The sequence below is a fragment of the Myxine glutinosa genome, unplaced genomic scaffold, assembly GCF_964187855.1.
Source record: "Myxine glutinosa unplaced genomic scaffold, kmMyxGlut1.1 SCAFFOLD_4003, whole genome shotgun sequence".
NCBI lineage: Eukaryota > Metazoa > Chordata > Myxini > Myxiniformes > Myxinidae > Myxine > Myxine glutinosa.
Window position 1 is genome coordinate 1 of NW_027620095.1, and position 18,075 is coordinate 18,075.

The 18,075-nt window shown below is 44.2% G+C and overlaps 1 protein-coding gene across 2 annotated transcripts; it reads left to right on the top strand.

The window, feature by feature from the left end:
* Window positions 1-1,095: 1,095 nt before the first annotated feature.
* LOC144889457 (uncharacterized) lies at window positions 1,096-15,335 on the top strand. 2 transcript variants are annotated; one of them, XM_078769682.1, is made up of 5 exons: window positions 1,120-2,415; window positions 7,178-7,220; window positions 7,992-8,134; window positions 9,459-9,577; window positions 15,162-15,335. In XM_078769682.1, the coding sequence occupies exons 1-5, from the start codon at window positions 2,316-2,318 to the stop codon at window positions 15,318-15,320; spliced, it is 564 nt and encodes a 187-aa protein (XP_078625808.1). In that variant the 5' UTR covers window positions 1,120-2,315; the 3' UTR covers window positions 15,321-15,335. The 2 variants fall into 2 exon arrangements, with proteins under 2 accessions (XP_078625807.1, XP_078625808.1); XM_078769681.1 differs by lacking the exons at window positions 7,178-7,220; window positions 7,992-8,134; window positions 9,459-9,577; window positions 15,162-15,335 and adding an exon at window positions 4,407-7,169 and having other exon boundaries at window positions 1,096-2,415.
* The last annotated feature ends 2,740 nt before the right edge of the window (window positions 15,336-18,075 follow it).

Consider the following 18,075-nt stretch of genomic DNA (forward strand, 5'->3'; position numbering starts at 1 on the left):
CGCCCGGTTCGGCGCCCCCTCAGACATCTCGTCCGACCGCGGCCCCCAGTTCACCTCGGAGCTCTGGGGGGCGGTCGCGCAGGGGCTCGGGGTCCGGCTACACCGAACCACGGCCTACCACCCCCAGGCTAACGGCCTGTGTGAGCGATTTCACCGCTCATTGAAGGCCGTGCTCCGGGCCACCCTCCGCGACGGCGGCTGGGTCGACAGGCTCCCCTGGGTCCTGCTGGGCCTCCGGACGGCGCCCAAGGAGGACCTGCGCGCATCCGCGGCGGAGTTGGTCTTCGGGCAACCGCTGCGGGTGCCGGGTGAGTTCCTCCCCGACTCCACGGCACCATGGTCCGCGGCACAGCATCGCTCTGCTCTGCAAGAGACCGCCCAGAGGTTCGCCCCGGTGCCAACGGCATGCCACGGGCACCCACCGACGCACGTCGCCCCGGAGCTTTGCACGGCGGAGTACGTCTTCGTCCGCCACGATGCCCATCGGACACCACTGCGGCCCCCGTACGACGGGCCTTTCCGCGTGCTGGAGACCGGGGCGAAGCACTTCACCCTGGACATCGGCGGTACTCCTGACCGCGTTTCTGTAGACCGCCTCAAGCCGGCCCACCTCGACGTGGACCATCCACCGCCAGTGGCCCGACCCCCGCGTCGGGGCCGCCCCCCTGCGGGCGGACCCCCGGCACCGCCCAGCCCCGCCGCCACGCCGCCCCCCGGTCCTGCAGCCGGAGGCATCCCAGATGGCATCCCTGCATCCCAGACGCCGCCAGTCGCCAGGGGGCGCTTCGGCCGGGTCATCCGTTTGCCCCGCAAACTGACCCTTCAGGTGCGCGGGGATTCTGGGGGGGCGCGTGTGGCGGACACGAAAGCACTGACGTGGTGACATCACCCCGCACACCAAGTGGGGATGGGCTACGCCAGGGAGAGAGGCGTGGCCTCACGATATACACGGGGCGCGCAGCCCTGAGCAGCTTAGTGCTGCAGTTTGAGTGCTTTCAATAAAGACTCTTTTATGAACCGCGTTGTCCGCTTGCTCCTTGCGTAAGCATTAGCGCGCGCAGCATCGCGCTTCACTAACACATTATGTATTATAAATCATACATAATATGCATGGCACACAAATGACAAAACAGTACAGTGCAGTAGTATGCTAGGTATTAGTATTTAATAGTCTGGCAGCTCTTTGTTGTACTTTCTCCATCAGGTACGGTACTCGTCTTTCTTGTATCTGGGCTGCCATACAGAGTTGCAGTATTCTATTCCAGTCTCGGCCTCACAATTATTAACGCACAGGTTGTAAACCTGGTGCGTTATAGCGTTTGCCTGGGAATTTTCTGTCGCTCATTTCCGTGGCTCAAAAGTGAAGCTAGTTTCTGTCGCTCAGATGTGTAGACAGTTTCTGGCGCTCAGATGTGTAAACATGACGTCATCAAATCTATATTTATGCTGCCGGTTCTGCTGCGAACTACTTCACCATGGAAAGTACCATATGAATAATAATTTCCATGTGCCAACCTGGGCGGAATCCAAGTGGATTCACTTGACTTGTTAATCTTGTTGTCTTGTAGAGTTGAATAATTCCTTTATGTTTTAGAGCTGAGAAAGATCTTTCAATGATTCCCAGCTTCATGTTAACTCAGCAGCACGACATGGTTACGAAAGCAAGACCCTAAGATCTTAAGCCTTAATCGCTAGGGCAACACCAAGCGTATTTGTTCGAAAACCATAATAGCATTACATATGTCTCTAATTGAGGCCGCCATGTTGTTAAGCGGTGCCGAGCACTTTGTTCCGTTGGAGCGCTTGTATGAACGTTTTGAATCAAGCAAGCCGCTTGGGAAGCGATAGCAAGCCGCTTGTTAACGGAACACACGCCAGATCTGTCAGACAGCCTGACACCAAAGGGAACATGTCCTGATATACTCCATTGCATTATCAACGAACGTATTATAAACCAACATCCTCTCCTAACCGATGTATGTACATTGTATTTATTATTGTACACGGGATCTTTCACACATTACAGGTTCTTCCTCACCCCGCATTACTTACGATGACTTCGAATAGTAAAGACGTCCTTAGGGCAGATATGTTTGCGATACATTTCGCATTTTGTACGTGAGACGCCTTCAGGGTAAGTGTATCTCCAGAAAGTCTGACGTATACTCTGCACGTGGTGGTGTGGTATCTGGACAGTGTGAGATTCAGCGTGGCCTTGTCTAAGTTACTTACTGATCGTTCCTCGGGCAAGAAGCGTTTCCACAGCTCCATCCAGAGATAGTTTCTGACCTCACCAGCTTTCGCTTGGAGTCGGCATGGGGAGGCACCTCGAGATCGGGAAACAACGAGGACCAGGAAGAAGAACCAAAAAACAACCGGGTGCAGAGAAAGAGCTCCTTCGGTCCTTTCTCCCAGGTAATCACTTGATAAATGAATTTTCACTTTATTTATGCATTTGGTTCCACTCGTATTTCCATAGTGACGTATTCAACCCTGAACTACACCGTCACTATGGGTGTCCTCTCTTGTGTGAAGCGTTTCTTCATCTAATTCCTGCTCAAACTACTTGGTCGAACGTCAGGCCTGGCCAGCCGGTTCGTGAAAGACTTGGACAAGAACGTGGTAACAAGTGTGGCCGTTAAAGAAGAAGAAGTCCTGCTCAGGACCTCAGACTGCGTTGCTGAAACTAATAATAACTAGGCAGGTAATTTTGGCGATAGCCAGCATGAATGCAAACAGTATACCTGTATGAGAAGGGTCATTGCATACCTGGGGTGGTCAAAATGTTCTCCCAACGAGATTTGTCGTAACTTTTTGGCATGCCATGGATTAAAGTGGGTGTCTTGGGAACTTTGTTAAACTCCCCTTGTATATAATGAGTAAATTGAGGTTAGAGATCATCAGGCCATTGGTCAAAGATGGTTTGTTACCCGTGACCTTGCTCCATCAATATACATGACAGGTGAGCCAATTGTTAATACTAGGGCATGCCCGTACGTGGGTGCAATGCCCGTACGTGGGTACGTGGGTACGTGGGTGCGAGTACGGTGACAATCCCCCCCCCCTCTATTTACATGAAATGGTTTGGTCCATGAAATGTTTTGGTCCATTCGCAACGCCAAAGCGAACGGCGAACGGCTTGCGAGTACAGTGACAATCCCCCCCCTCTATTTACATGAAATGGTTTGGTCCATTCGCAACGACCACAGAACCCCCCCCCCCCCCCCCCCTCTATTTACATGAAATGGTTTGGTCCAAAGCGAACGGCTTGCGGAGTTTGGTAAAGAAATCGCCATAGCGTGCACAAACGCGCAGGAAAGCGAAAGAATCGCTAATTAGTTTTAAAACATAGTTTAACGCCAACATAGTTTGCCAACGTGAAATAAATGAATACGCTCTCAAATGTGCCGTCCGAGGCAGAGTCTGTTCGCCACGTTCGGCACACGCGATAACTCGCTGCTCTCTGATTGGTTGAATCGTTTTTTGGACATAGCTCGGTAAGTACTTGTCCGATTAATATGAAACCTTGAAAAGGCACATCCTCGGGTCCCCAGCAATATACCTGGCAAGTTTAAAGTATATCGGACCCGTGGTTGTCGAGAAACAGCGGTCACAGACAAACATACAAACACACATACAGAGATTAATGGAATTATAGATAGATATGGATTACTTGGATACTATGGAGTACCAGTTCAATGGTAATTCCCTGTGTGTGGCAAAAGGCGACAGGCGGCAGGAAGGGCATCCGGCCATAAAACATTGCTTCAAAAAGGGGACCACGGTGCCCGAAAAGGCCAACTCCTGGTCTGCGGGGAAAAATGGCCTCTAAAGATGGTTCTTCTTCTATCAGTGATCAGAGTGGTAGATACTAAGACGATACAGCTTCCATCATCACCAACTTAAAGTCAGTTTGAAGGGCGACACATTTTATAGTGTGATGCGTTACCTGTGAAGCATCAGTGCCAAAGTTTGTAGTTTGGTCATGAATCGAAGCTCGAGGTAAGTGCGGTACGTATGCACCATCTTGTGAGACAGTTTGCACTGATTGATTGCAGTCAAGTCAGCTGTACTAACAATAGTAAGGGAAACATATGAAAATCTGTTAACTAAATTGTTACCAAAAAATTTCTTCACCAATATGTTTGTAAAGGTGTGTAATAACATGTGTTAAAATGTTGAAGGTCAACTCCCGTGGGAAACCCAGAAAAAAAGCTGTTGAATTCGGGTACCGAAAAATTATTTTCGAGAATTTTTATTTTTTTAAATCGGCCCTTAAGTAACTTATGAGGGGTCAAATAAGGGTTTTCCATGATTCTGAGTTGATTGTTAACATTTATATTTCACCACAGACACTCCTTTGTGGAAAAATAATTTCTAAATATATCTCATTTTCTACTTTGCAGGACATGGAGTCTAGCAATATGGATGAAGACGTTACTCCACCTGTGCTCAATTGCTTCATCTGTGCACGCTCGGATACACCAGCTGAAAGGCTCATACAGGCAACTCCAAAGGGATACTCAACTTTATTGAAACAAGCAGAAACTGTCGAAAATGTTACTGTTGTGGAACGTATGAAGGAGGCTCAAAAGGAAGGAAAACTGAGGTACCACCAGAAGTGTAAAAATGATCTGTACAACAACTTTGTTGCAACCACCAAGAAGTCAGCTCAAGCATCAAAGGCAGAGAAAGAGTCATCAAAGTTGAAGAGAAGACGCACTACTTGTGAGTTCAGTTCATCAACTGGCTGCAGTTCTAGAAGATCACAGTCAGTTGACATCCTGTATAAGGATGTATGCATTCTTTGCAACCAACCAGCCCAGCTCTACAAAAATAATCCAGCACAAGCTAGAAAGAAATACAGAGTGCCAGATAATTTGACTGCAGATACACTGAAGGCAAGCTTGCTGAAGACAGCACGGAGTCGCGGGGATGACTGGGGCACTGAAGTCACTGGACGCCTGGAAGGGATCAACGACTTGGTAGCAGAAGAAACACTGTACCATTTGCGATGCAAACTTATGTTTGCGAGAGGTGACAGTTTGTCCAAGACTGATGAGGAAGGAAAAAGGAAGAGAGGACAGCGGAGTATTGATGAGGAGCGAGAGGCAGTTTTTATTGAATTCTGCGAATGGTTAGACTCAGAATTAGAGCATGGGGTAATGAACATGGACCAAGTCCATGAAAAGCTGCAGGAGTTTGATCAGTCACCAGAGAAGAGCCTTTCTTATTCAAAGCATTGGCTAAAGATAAAACTTCTAGAGAAATACGAAGACACCTTGTATTTCACAACACAGGAAAGAAGGGCAGATGTACTCTGTCTCAAAGATGGCACCGACAATATTCTGCGAGAGCATCATGCTAATCTTGACCATGGAGATGAGAAGACTCAGATCATAAAGACGGCACTCAAGTCCATATCCAATGATATTGCCTTGATTGATTTAGGTCCAAAGTCATACCCCACCACACACAGTATGACTGACATCGATAGTCAGCTGACACTTGTTCCTGCAAGCCTTCAGATGTTCTTGAGACCGATTGTCAAGACAGACGAAAGAGTTGCCGTTTGGGGGCAGAATTTTATTAAGGCCTGTCGACCTCGGTCTGGAGTATTGCCACACCAAATGGGGCTTGCCATACAACTTGATCATAGATTTGGGTCAAAATGGATGCTCAACAAGTTCCACCGGCTGGGATACACTGAGTCTTACACGGAGACACAAAACTACAAATACTGCTTCCTTAATAGTAGGAGTGGAGATGATGTTCCAGATACTTCTGGCACTCTTGACACCATTGTGGAGGAAACCGATGAACAGATCAATGATGAGGTTGCGGTTGATGCTGCGCTTGAGGATCAATCAGTGATGACAGCCAAAGTGCCAGCCAGTGAAAGTGAATTGTCAAGTAATGATCAGGTGGTCTTTATGGAGGTTGGGGAAACAAACAATGCAGTCACTCAGTTTGTTGGAGACAATATAGATTTAAACATTGTCTCTATTCACGGAAACACTCCCTTTCACTCAATGGGTTGGATCGAAGTCACCTCTCCGGCACCACCTTTGCCAGATCCACAGACAACAGCAGCTTTCCCCCGGGTGAAGTTGAAGGCACTCGACAAAGCTAAGATCCTGAGAGGAACTGAAGTAAAGATTATTCCATTTACGAACAGGAAACAGATAGGAACGAACGCGATCATGTTTCTCCCCCTCGCTGAGCTTTCCTCCTCCCTGGCTCATGATCAGCCACTCCTCACTCCAGGTGACACACTCTGGGCAGCGGGGTGGGTGCACAACATTCACTCCGTGCCTACCTGCAGACCCGGGACTGGATCCTTCTACAGAGCATGTCTCTGAACCCCAGTGACTATGGATGGACAATAGGTGTGCACGGGTATGAGCCAGTTCCAACACTGGACCCCACGGCTCCTGAGGAGCTATTGCAGTTCACGAGCTGTAATTGTCATGGAGATTGCAGCAACCGGCGATGCAGCTGCAAGAAGAATGGGGTCACGTGCATCTCGGCCTGTGGAGTCTGTAATGGCATTACATGCAGAAACTGCAGTCATGATGTTGTTGAGTCTGAAGAAGACATAGACAATGACTGTTGAAACTTCTGACATTGTGAATGAGAAATAACTCTTGAGTATTATATATGTATGTGAAATAAAAGCTACTTTGTGTGTAAATGTAAAAGTGAAAATATAAATGTTAACAATCAACTCAGAATCATGAAAAACCCTTATTTGACCCCTCATAAGTTACTTAAGGGCCGATTTAAAAAAAAAAAAAAAATTCTCGAAAATAATTTTTCGGTACCCGAATTCAACAGCTTTTTTTCTGGGTTTCCCACGGGAGTTGAACTTCAACATTTTAACACATGTTATTGCACACCTTTACAAACATATTGGTGAAGAAATTTTTTGGTAACAGTTTAGTTAACAGATTTGTGAAATATCTCATAAAATGCCCTTACTACAACCAAGAACAATCGCAACATTTTTCTACTAATTGTATAAAACTGGGAATTCCATGTCGATGAATGGACAGTCCCGTGTTTCAATGTGTGTTTATTTTCAGCATTTCATTTTTCTGTATTTACTTTTATTTTGGCATCGTGACAATGCTGATATGAAGCCGTTGCGATGGTACTGTGTGTGCGCCCTTCACAGATATTGCAAGTCGAGGTCCATTGTCGGCTCATGGACGACGCAGGTAATGCTTCCTTCAGCTTGGCATTACTAACTTGTTTTTTTTATTAACCCGACGGCATACGAACACTGGTGGCTTCTCTGAAAATTATTTAGGTTAAAAAAAAAGAGCAAAGGAGTGGAAGTTCTGGAATCTTTCGCTGCATTTTGAAAACGGAATATAATTGGCGAAGAAAGTCAGGATGTGGTATCCTCTCATTGTGCCATCTTTGGTGGCCAATTATCCTGGAAATTCATCGGAGTCAAGCAGACGGGATAGCTGCCTTAACATCCTACCCAGTGGGCTTTGCACTTATTGATGCAATGCCCCACGTGAAGCACCAGGGAGGCAGTTTATAGTTGGGTCCAGAATCCAATGGTCAAAGGTAACCTCGCCAAGTTCCAAATTCCTGCTGTAACCGTGCATCCACGGGTTTGTTTTGCTGCTCACCAAGAGCAATGCATGCTTGACCCAAGAGTCCGTTAAGATTGAATTTTCCCTTGCAGTTGCTCACAACTCAATCTTTTAGCATTTGATTGCAGAGCCACATTCCTAATATCTTTGAAATTCATATCAAAGCATGTTGATATTTACTTGTACCTTGTCCTGCGTATAACATATGCACAGATTCCTCCACGAGGCTTCATTTGTCACTGGTTTGATTCCAAATTTTGACTTTGTTTTATTTTTTACCCAAAACATTGCTTCATGAAAAACTACCCTGTGTGAGTAGATGTTTAGGTTGTCTGTCAGTCTGTTGAAGGTAATGCCTCCATTATACGAACACCATGACAGGGCAGGCAAGAGGGCTAAGAAGCAGCAAGCAAAACACACTCATTCAGGACAAGGTGTTGGTGTGAGCATTGGAAATTCAGCCAAGGATGAAGATGAAGATGAAGATGAAGATGAGGATGAGGATGAAGATGAGGATGAAGATGGTGAGTGTATTTGGTGGTGGTGGTTTTTATTTTTATTTTTTTTATTTCAGAAAATGTGTTTGAATAAGTTCAAGGCACAGCTAAAAGCCCATTGGGCATGTTGGCCTGTGACATGATGACAACTTACCTACCTGCAGGTATATGCTGTTTATTGTAAAATAATCCCCAGCAGGGAACCTTTCCAGGGTATTGGTGCACAGTGGTTGACTATTTTTGAAATATGGCAGGGAATCTTTAACATTCGCAACTTAATGTTGGAGGCATATCTGATTTTGAATCCCAGAAGCATTGCCCCCCCCCCCCCTTCCCTTTTCGTGGCACTGTACCAGAAAGGCAGTCATGGCTTGAATTTTGGCTGTTGCAAAGTGTAGTAAAAGTTGAAGGAGTTTTTCACATGTCTGTCTTTAATCTTTCTTCTTCCTTCTTCAATCCATTCTCGTCGGTTCTGCTCATTTATTTACTCAAAAACAACTTCTTATCCCTTCATTGGGTCATCGTTTCCCTTCTATCTTCTGCCACTTGTATACTGGTGTATATGAGATCGTAGTCATGTTGAGTCTCCTTGCACAAGCTCTGGTAAATTTTTTGCTGTTCGTCCATTCATCCCCTTCCTCCTCTGACCCCTTCCCATTTCTCACACCATGCTCGCGCTATCTCTGGATGGAAGCCCGTTTAAAAAACCCATCCTACAGGTACAGCGGAGCCTTCAGAAAGCATTCATTAACCTTACTTTTCACCCCAGCTCCAACATGTGTGCCTGCATTTCCATTTTTTAGGATCCTGAAACAGAAACCGTCTTTCAATAAATGTCGACTCGTGGGTTCACCATCTCCTCTCAACTCCCACCTTCTCCTGCCTTTTTTGATCTTGCCCATGCCCCCAGCCATGCCCGCCCACACCCCACACCCCACCCCCTCTCAACAACTCAGCATCCAATCACCTCCCCCTGCATGACTCAACTTAGGGTTTGCCATTTTTGTTGGATAAATGATGCTTTTTGAAGATGGACAATTACGTTTATTACAAAAAACAACTCTGTGTTAGACACTAAGCCACTGTCGGCAAATACATCGTGGCTCGAAGAATATATTGAGTTAGGTTTGTCATTTGAAACTTGCCTTAAAAGGATGGGCTTCTCCTTTCTTCCGACCAAAGCTGTACATGCATGCTTCATACATGCTTCTATTTTTATTTTGAATTTTGGGAGGGTAAGCAAGGGAATCGTGGTTTAGTGCTAGAATTTGAGAAGACCAAAACGAGGATTTGGGACCTTCAATAACTAATGTTCGAGGAAATGATTGTGACTCTTTTTTGACATCTGCAGGAGAAGGAGAATGGAGTTTTAAGAAAGATCTTAAAGGCTACAGTGATGAAAATGCAGCCTGGTTGAAACCGAGCAAGAGGAAACGTGACGACGAGGATCATGAGGATGAAGAAGAGGAGGTATACAAATTCTGTTATTTTAAAGACAAACATTCTGACTAACTTTTCATTGGGAGTCAATCAATAAGCTGTGGTCCAAACAATTTGTGCTAAACTGCCCTGTTTCACTCAAATCAAAAGGTTGAGCGTGGATTTCATTCTGAAACGCAACTGTCATCAGCTACCTGCAGTATTATTCAGCCTACATTGGTTTGAGAAGCCTTTTTGGGCAATACCAACTCACTTTTTGGGAAGGTACCAGTAACCAATCCATGGTATATATATTTTTTCCCTGCTAACAATCTCTTTTGATGAATGCTTTTTAGATAAGACGGTTAACAAAACCAAACATTGGAACAAAAGCTAGGCATGTAAACTTTGGCTCCAAGACCAAAATCCATGGTCAAACTAATATACATGCACTTTGGCTTTAAGATCAGGCCTAATGAGCTGACACACAGAACATATAATAAAGGGAGCAGGTGACAAAAGGGGTGAGAGAGGGAAGCACAACAGTAGGGAACAGGGACATCCACAGATCTGTGGAAGAGAGGGGGCTGGTGTGGGGTACATGGGACAATCATGAAGATGAACATGAAAGATGAACATGAATCAATTTCTTGCTCCTTTTATATTTTACTTTTTTGTATACAGAATCGAGGCTCGTGTAAGAGCTGACACATTGAACATGAAAACATGCACAGACACATAAAACATACAATGAAGGGAGCGGGAGACAAGAGAGAAAGAGAGAGGGAAGCACAAAAGCACAACAACAGAAGAGAACAGGGACGTCGGTAGATCTGTGGAAGGGGGAGGGCTGTGGAGGAGGGAGGGGTACACGGTATAAAGCAAATTAACACTACGCGGAATTTCCAGAAAAAAGTTGGGGATTGAAAGAGGCGGGTTTGGGGTGTTTTAACGGGGGTAGAAAAGCTCAAGGTTTTGGATGGGGAAAGATAAGAGATGGTGATGAACAGCTGTTTTAATGACCTGGAGGGAGAGTGGGATTGAAGAGAGTGAGGGAGTTTGTTCCAGAGGTGGGAGAAAAGAGGCATGAAGGAGTTAAGGTGAGCAGAGAGGTTTGATTTTGTCAGTTTAACCATAAGAGGGTTGCTGGCAGATCTTGTGCGTCCTGCAGGAATATTTGGGGGACAGAGCTGGGGGAGCTAGGCCGGAGAGGAGTCGGTGGAAGACAAGAATGACCACCAACCTTCCTGTGGTGAGAGAGAGGCCCTCAGAATCAGCTTAATTGCGAGAGATACCAATGATTCTGAATGCTTTGGTTTCAACCGTGTGAAGCTGAGCTAGGTGTGAGACAGGAGCACCAGCCCAGAGGGGAGAGCAGTATTCCATTGAGCTCTGGATGAAAGCTTTGAATGTGGTGAGGACCTTGCATGACGGAGGATGCCCAGACGGCGACTGGCTTTGGAGGCCAGCTTGGAAATGTGCTTCTGGTATTATCGAGGCTCTTTCAAAGATCTTCTAGATTCCGAGTGTCCATGTGAGGGTTGGGAGGAGAAGGAACACCTTCGGCTTCACCAGCTTGAGCTTGTGATGAACCCATGTTTCCGAGGTTGTTGGTAGTACAGCCGAGACACGCGGGATTCAAAAAGTGGGAGACATGAGCAGTGCATTGTGCATAGTTCACACAACCTCCTCCAATGTGACCCTATTTTTGGCTGACAGTCTTTTCACCGAGCGCCAGAAATTCAAGCTGAGTTGAATTGGTATAGAACCTGGGCCAAAGTACTCTGCGCACTTTGTACGTCACGTTCAGCGAATGTCACCTCCCTCCGCCGTGTATTTATTGTAATAATAAAATTTAAAAAACAGCTTCCGTACACCGACCTTGAGGCTCGGTTTGCAAGCCACCATCTACAATTCCAATGTAAGAGACATAATTGCTCTTCTTTTGGGTCTTCAGAGTCCTACGGGTATTTTGGGTCCTCTGGTTAATTTGGGTCATTTGGGTGCTCAAGCTCTTTTGCATCCTTGGGATCTTGGGTGTTGGGCCCCTTCCAATGGGCTCCTTGTCGAGGATTTAATTCAATCAATATTAGGTCAGCATTAATTGAAGTGGAAATAATTCAGTGTCCTCTCTGTGGTTTTACAAGGAAGCGTTTTTATGCTTGGAGTTGGAAACTGGCTTTTAACAAACAAAGAACATACCAAAAAGTACCGAAGTACCAGGAGTACCAAAAAACATCAAAGGAACATTAAGTACAGAAAATGACAGAACCTAGCCAGAATCTCTCTCACATCCCTTGTGACCAAGTCCCTTATGTAGTGTTTTCCACACCAAGAAGTGTGGTGGGTGAACTTGAAAGTACAGAGGCAGGAGGGTGGAAAGGGGGTGGGGGGTGGGGGGGGCAAGAGACCTTGAGGAGATAATCATTGGTGGCGCCACGTCGTCTGACCCTTGGATGAAACCCAGCCAATGAGAAGACCCCAGTCGGTTACCGAGACAACAAAATTCCTTGAGGGGTGAGATCTCAGGAATTAACTGTAAACGTGTTGTTGTGGAGACTACATGACATCAGAGCCCGACCTTGATGACTCGGACTGGTTGTCGGCCCGACGTGAGACAGAAGGCTAACTAGATTTTTGAATTAAAACCTTGTTCATTCTTAAGCCTGCCCATTATGTGGCATAATACATGATATAAGTTATTTTAATAGTTAATCTATTCATTCAAATTACACGATACATATTTTAATCAATCAGATTAACAGTATGGTAAGGCTTCTGTATAAATAAACTCAACACCAGCTAGCTTTAATGTGTACTAGAATATAAGACCCGTCGCTTCGCTGACAAAAATGCCAATCTTTGCTGTAATCACTACTCGATGGGGGGGGTGGGGGGTGGAAAGGATTATTGGGAGATCCTGCTCTCCGTGCAGGGATAACCAACATTTGGTGTTGGCATTTGCAGTTTTGACAGGCGTGTCCATGTACCCGTAAAAAAAAGAAAAAAATACTAATTTTGGATCACAAACACTCACGGGGGTTACCTGAATCCACCGTAGTTTGATTTTTTTGAAATCCATTAATCCGTTCTCAAGTTATAACACGACAAACAAACAAACAGACAGACAGACACGGCTCCTTTTATAATATCGATTTATCCACACGGGATACAATTCCCATACTTCCAATGGGCAAAGAATAATCCAATCAAAATTCACTTTAAAAGCAAAACACATCTGGTTCTCATTATTGACCCAACGACTCATCCTACCGACAGTGGAATGCAGTTTTTTTTTTAACTGCCTACAAAATTACTTTTACTTGACTTTATCTATACTCAAGTTTGATAAATGGATTTAATAATAAAAACCACCACACCTTCCTGAACCCCAGCATCGACCTGGGTCATAAGAACGTTCAGGTCCTCCTGGTAGAAAGTGCGTCAGAAAGATCTCATATACAATGCCTATAGAAAGTCTACACCCCCTTTAAAAATATTCTCCTTTTGTTGTCTTATAGCCTGGAATTAAATAGACTTTTCACACCTTTATTTACACATCGTAACCCACAACCTCCAAGTGAAAAACAAATTCTACAAATTTCCAAAAATTAATTCAAAATCCAAAGATAGAATATCTTGTTTGGATAAATGTGACCCCCACCGCCCCCGATAAAACCTTCAATGCAGCAGAATTTTTTTTGTAGGCTTCCTCAGATCTGTGCAGCGACACAATCCTGTCTCTGAGCTCTGCAGGCAGTTCCTTCGAACTCATGGCTTTGTTTTTGCTCGGATATGCATTGTCAGCTGTGAGACCTTATATAGACACGTGTGTGCCTTTCCAAATCATGTCCAATCAATTGAATTTACCATGGGTGGACTCCAATCAAGCTGTAGAAACATCTCAAAGATGATAGAGAAATGGGAGGCACCTGGGCTAAATTTCAAGTGTCATAGCAAAGGGTCTGAATACTTATGTAAATGTGATATTTCAGTTTTTTCTTTTTAATAAATTTGCAAAATTTTCTATAATCCTGTTTTCTCTTTGTCATTATGGGGTATTGAGTGTAGATTGATGAGGGAAAAAATGAATTTAAACGATTTCAGCATAAGACTGCAACATAACAAAATGTGAAAAAAGTGAAGGGATCTGAATACTTTCTGAATGCACTGTATATTGTTAAAAAAGGCCTTCTTCAGGGAACAAGTAATGGGTTAACAACTTACAGCTGTTCTGCAGCAATGTAAGTAAATTAAGCCTTGTAAGTTGATGCAAACAATTCCTACAGGTGTCCCAACCTCTGCTGATTACTTGATTACAAACCCCCTGTCTGTATAAAAGCAGTATTGGAACAGACTGTTATTACACCCTCTGAAGCATTATTTGAACAATATTTCACTGCAGGAAGTAGTATATTGGAAACTGGAGGAAACTCTGACAGGAAGAGGTCTGGCAGACCCAAAGCCACAACAGAATCAGAAGACAAGTTTCTGAGAGTCAACAGCTTGCGTGATAGGTGGCTCACAGGACAACAGCTTCAAGCACAGCTTAACACTGGTCGAAGTAAGCAAGTCTCAGTTTCGCTCTTTCACGAGCCTCGATCTTGTATCCAAAAAAAAAAAAAAAACTGTGAAGAGAAGTCTTTGAGCTGCAGGTTTGACAGGTCGAGTGGCAGTAAGGAAGCCATTGCTAAGATGGCAAAATAAGAAAAAGAGGCTTGCCTGGGCCATGAAGCACTGCCAGTGGACTAATGAAGACTGGAAGAAGGTCTTATGGACCGATGAATCAAAATTTGAAATCTTTGGGTCATCACGCAGGGTTTTTTTACACCATCGAGTAGGCTAAAGGATGGTTCCTCAGTGTGTGACACCAACTTTCAAACATGTAGGAGGAAGCGTGATGGTCTGGGGCTCTTTTGCTGGATCCAGAGTCGGCGACTTGCACCGAGTGACTGACACCCTGAATTAAAAGGGCTACCACAGCATTTTGCAGTGCCATGCAATACCCCCTGGTATACGCCTCGTTGGTCAGGGGTTCATCCTTCAGCAAGATAATGACCCTAAATCCTCCGGGCTATGTCAAAACTACCTTCGAGGAAAAGAACAAGACGGTAGGCTTCAAATCATGGAATGGCCAGCACAGTCTCCAGACTTAAACCCCATCAAGCTGGTTTGGGATGAACTGGACAGAAGGGTGAGAGCAAAGCAACCTACAAGTGCAACACATTTGTGGGAACTTCTGCAACAGTATTGGGAAGAACTTCCCGAACAATATTTGATTTCCATTGTAGGAAGAATGCCACAAGTGTGTTCGGAGGATATATCTGCAAAAGGTGGCTACTTTGCTGAGTCAAAAATTAAATTACATTTTGTTAAAAAAAATGATTCTATGATTTATTTTTTTATCTCCAATTGTTTATTTGTTCGATGCTTAATTTCAGAGTACATTGAGACATTAAACTGCATAAATTTCAATAAAAACTGGAAAAATTGAGGTGTTCTAAAACTTTTGACCGGTCGTGTAGATCGAGACAAACAAATGTGAATACCAATCAAAAAGTTTGAGAGACTGGAAATTGAAAATATGTGACTTATGATGAAAGGGAAACGACTTGTGAATTTATTGTTTAACCAGAGTGACGTGGAGGAAGAAGGTGAGCGTGATGATTATGGATCTCTGGACGACAAGAGCGACAGTAGTGAAGGAGAGGAAGAATTGGGGCCTTCAGATGATGATGTAAGTCATAACGTGTGTGGTATGCGCATGCAAGTAGGTTCTACTCTTACCACTTGAACAGTCGGGATTTATCCTCGTGAGTGAAACTAATTGTTATATATATATGTATAATTATATATATATATGTATAATTATATATATAAATATGTATAATTATAATTTATATATAATTTATAATTTTTTATATATATATATATATATATATATGTATGTATGTATGTATGTATGTATGTATGTATGTATGCATGTATACTAAGTCGAGGCTCGTGTAAGAGCGAACACATGTATCGTATAATAAAGGGAGCAGAAGACAAGAGGGGGAGAGGGAAGCGCACCAACAGTAGGGAACAGGGACATCAGGAGATCTGTGGCAGGGAGAGGCCTGGGGTGGGGAGGCACACAGGATAAACAAGATGGACACCCCATGGACTTTCAGGAAAGAAAACGGAATTTGAAGGAGAGATGGATTTGAGGTGGATTAATGGGGATTGAAAATATCAAGGTTTTAGATGGGGGAAGATATGAGATGGTGGTGAACGGTGATGTTAAATAAAAATTCTCATTGTGTTTTTGCTAATGGTCATGTTTTGTTTTTCTTGTATTTTGTTTCATTTCCTTGTATTCAATCTCATAGTTGTGACGTCATTCTAATGCGTGTCCGCCTGCGCCCTCTTTCACAAATTGCAGTAACATATTGGGTCCAAAACAATTACTTGTTAGGCCTGGATGTCTGGGCAAATCTGATTTACTTGTGATATGTTTAAACTATCCGTTATTAATGATGAGCAGATACCTGCCACGAGAGGTCATACTTTCTCATCTGTGATGAGGAAGGTACAGCGCAACCTCTCATTGATAATATTTCGAAATCGATCGAAAAATCGACATTAAATTTGCTGCTTTACCAATACTTACAATACAATCTGTGAACCAGGTATAATCATCGATGTGACTCGTTCGGGTTTCCAGGTGTAAAAACTTTTCGGGCATGGATTTTATTTTGGGGCAAATAACTGGGGGAGGAGAGGAAGTGGAAAAGTACAAACAGGGCTCAACATTAGCTTTCCTTCCAGCCTGTCCGTGGGACAGGTAGGTTTAAGATTGTACCTGTCCCAGTCGACCATTGCACCTGCCGAACTATTCATGCTACAAGCATGTGGTGCGATACCATCACGTTTTCGCCAGTGTGCGGGGTTAGTCGTGTCTTAAAAATATCCTCTTGGTCACTCTCAATCACTGTGGCTTTACTTGTGAAAGAACAACTACATTTGAGGTCATGATACAGGTAGTGGACAAAAAAAATAGAAAACCTAAGTAAATATGGGACACCAAATATTTTGAAAGCAACGGCTTCCACACAGGTGTGGGCCCATATGGCAATTAAACATGCTTTGGAATATGTATAAAAATGCTGCACAGGCAATTATAGGCACAAAATATAAATGCCTATAATCATGGCTAGCATGGCTGCAAGATGAGACCTCAGTGACTTTGAAAGAGGGGTGATTTATGGGGCACATTTGGCAGGACCTTCGTCCTTCAGTGACAAAAACAGCTCCACTTGCTGATGTTTCACAAGCAACGGTGTCTAAGATGATGTTGGCATGGAACTCCGAGAGAAAGACATCATCAGAAAATGGCAACAGTGGGCAAAAGTGCATTTTCCAGGATCGTGATTTCCGTGCATTAATTTGAAGTGTGAGGCAAAGCAGGTGAGCAACTGCAGATTAATAGACTGTAAATTTCAACCTGGGGCACGAGCAGCCAATTTCATCCAAAACGGTCCGCCGAGAACTCCACAGAGTGTGATACGATAGTCGGGCTGCAGTGCGCAAATTGCTCATCACACCTGGGAATGTACGTTTGTGAGTCCAGTGGTGCAGAGATCACAGGCAATGGACTACCGAGCAGTAGAGAAATGTGATATGATCAGATGAATCATCCTACACCATGTTCTCGCCAAGCGAACAAGTGCATGTTTTGGCGCAAACCTAAAGAATTCTACAATCCTGAGTGCTTGGTTCCAAAAGTGAAGGGTTCTGGTGGATCTGTAAAGTTGTGGATGCATTTTCCTGGCATGGTTAGGGTGCAGTCATTCTCTGAGCAGGCAAGGTCGATGCCAATCGCTACTTAATGGTACCGAGTGACCATCTTCACCCCATGTTGTAGCATTTCTTTCCTGCATGGAGGGGTGTCTTCCAGGATGACAAAGACCCCATCCACAGAGCATGTGTGGTCACCCAATGGTTTGATGAGCATGACACTGATATTATCACGATGTCTTGGCCTTCTCATTCATCAGATCTGAACCCAATCGAGCATTTATCATTTATGGGATATTCTGGAATAACGGCTGAGACAGCATTTTCCACCTCCATCAAACAGGTGTGAGTTGATTTACTTTCTCATTGAAGAATGGCACCACATCCCTCTTGCAGACTTCCAGACGCCAGTGGACTCTATGTCACGATGCATACAGTCACGTGAAAAAGTAAGTACACCCCATGTAAAGTTTTGACCTTTTCCAACATATTTCAACATACAGCTATTTGATCTTCATTTCAACAATATTGATAGATAAAGGTGATATAATATAACAAATATCATGAAACATTTACATTTTGTAGTCCATTGTATAATTTAAATAAACATAAATGCAAATTTCACATGTGGAAAAAGTAAGTCCACCCTTGGCTCTAATAGGTGGTATTGCCCCCTTTGGCAGAAACAACCTCAAGTAGGCGTTTCTTATAACTGTCTACCAGTCTCTGACATCGACTGGGAGAAATTTTTGCCCACTCCATGCAGAATT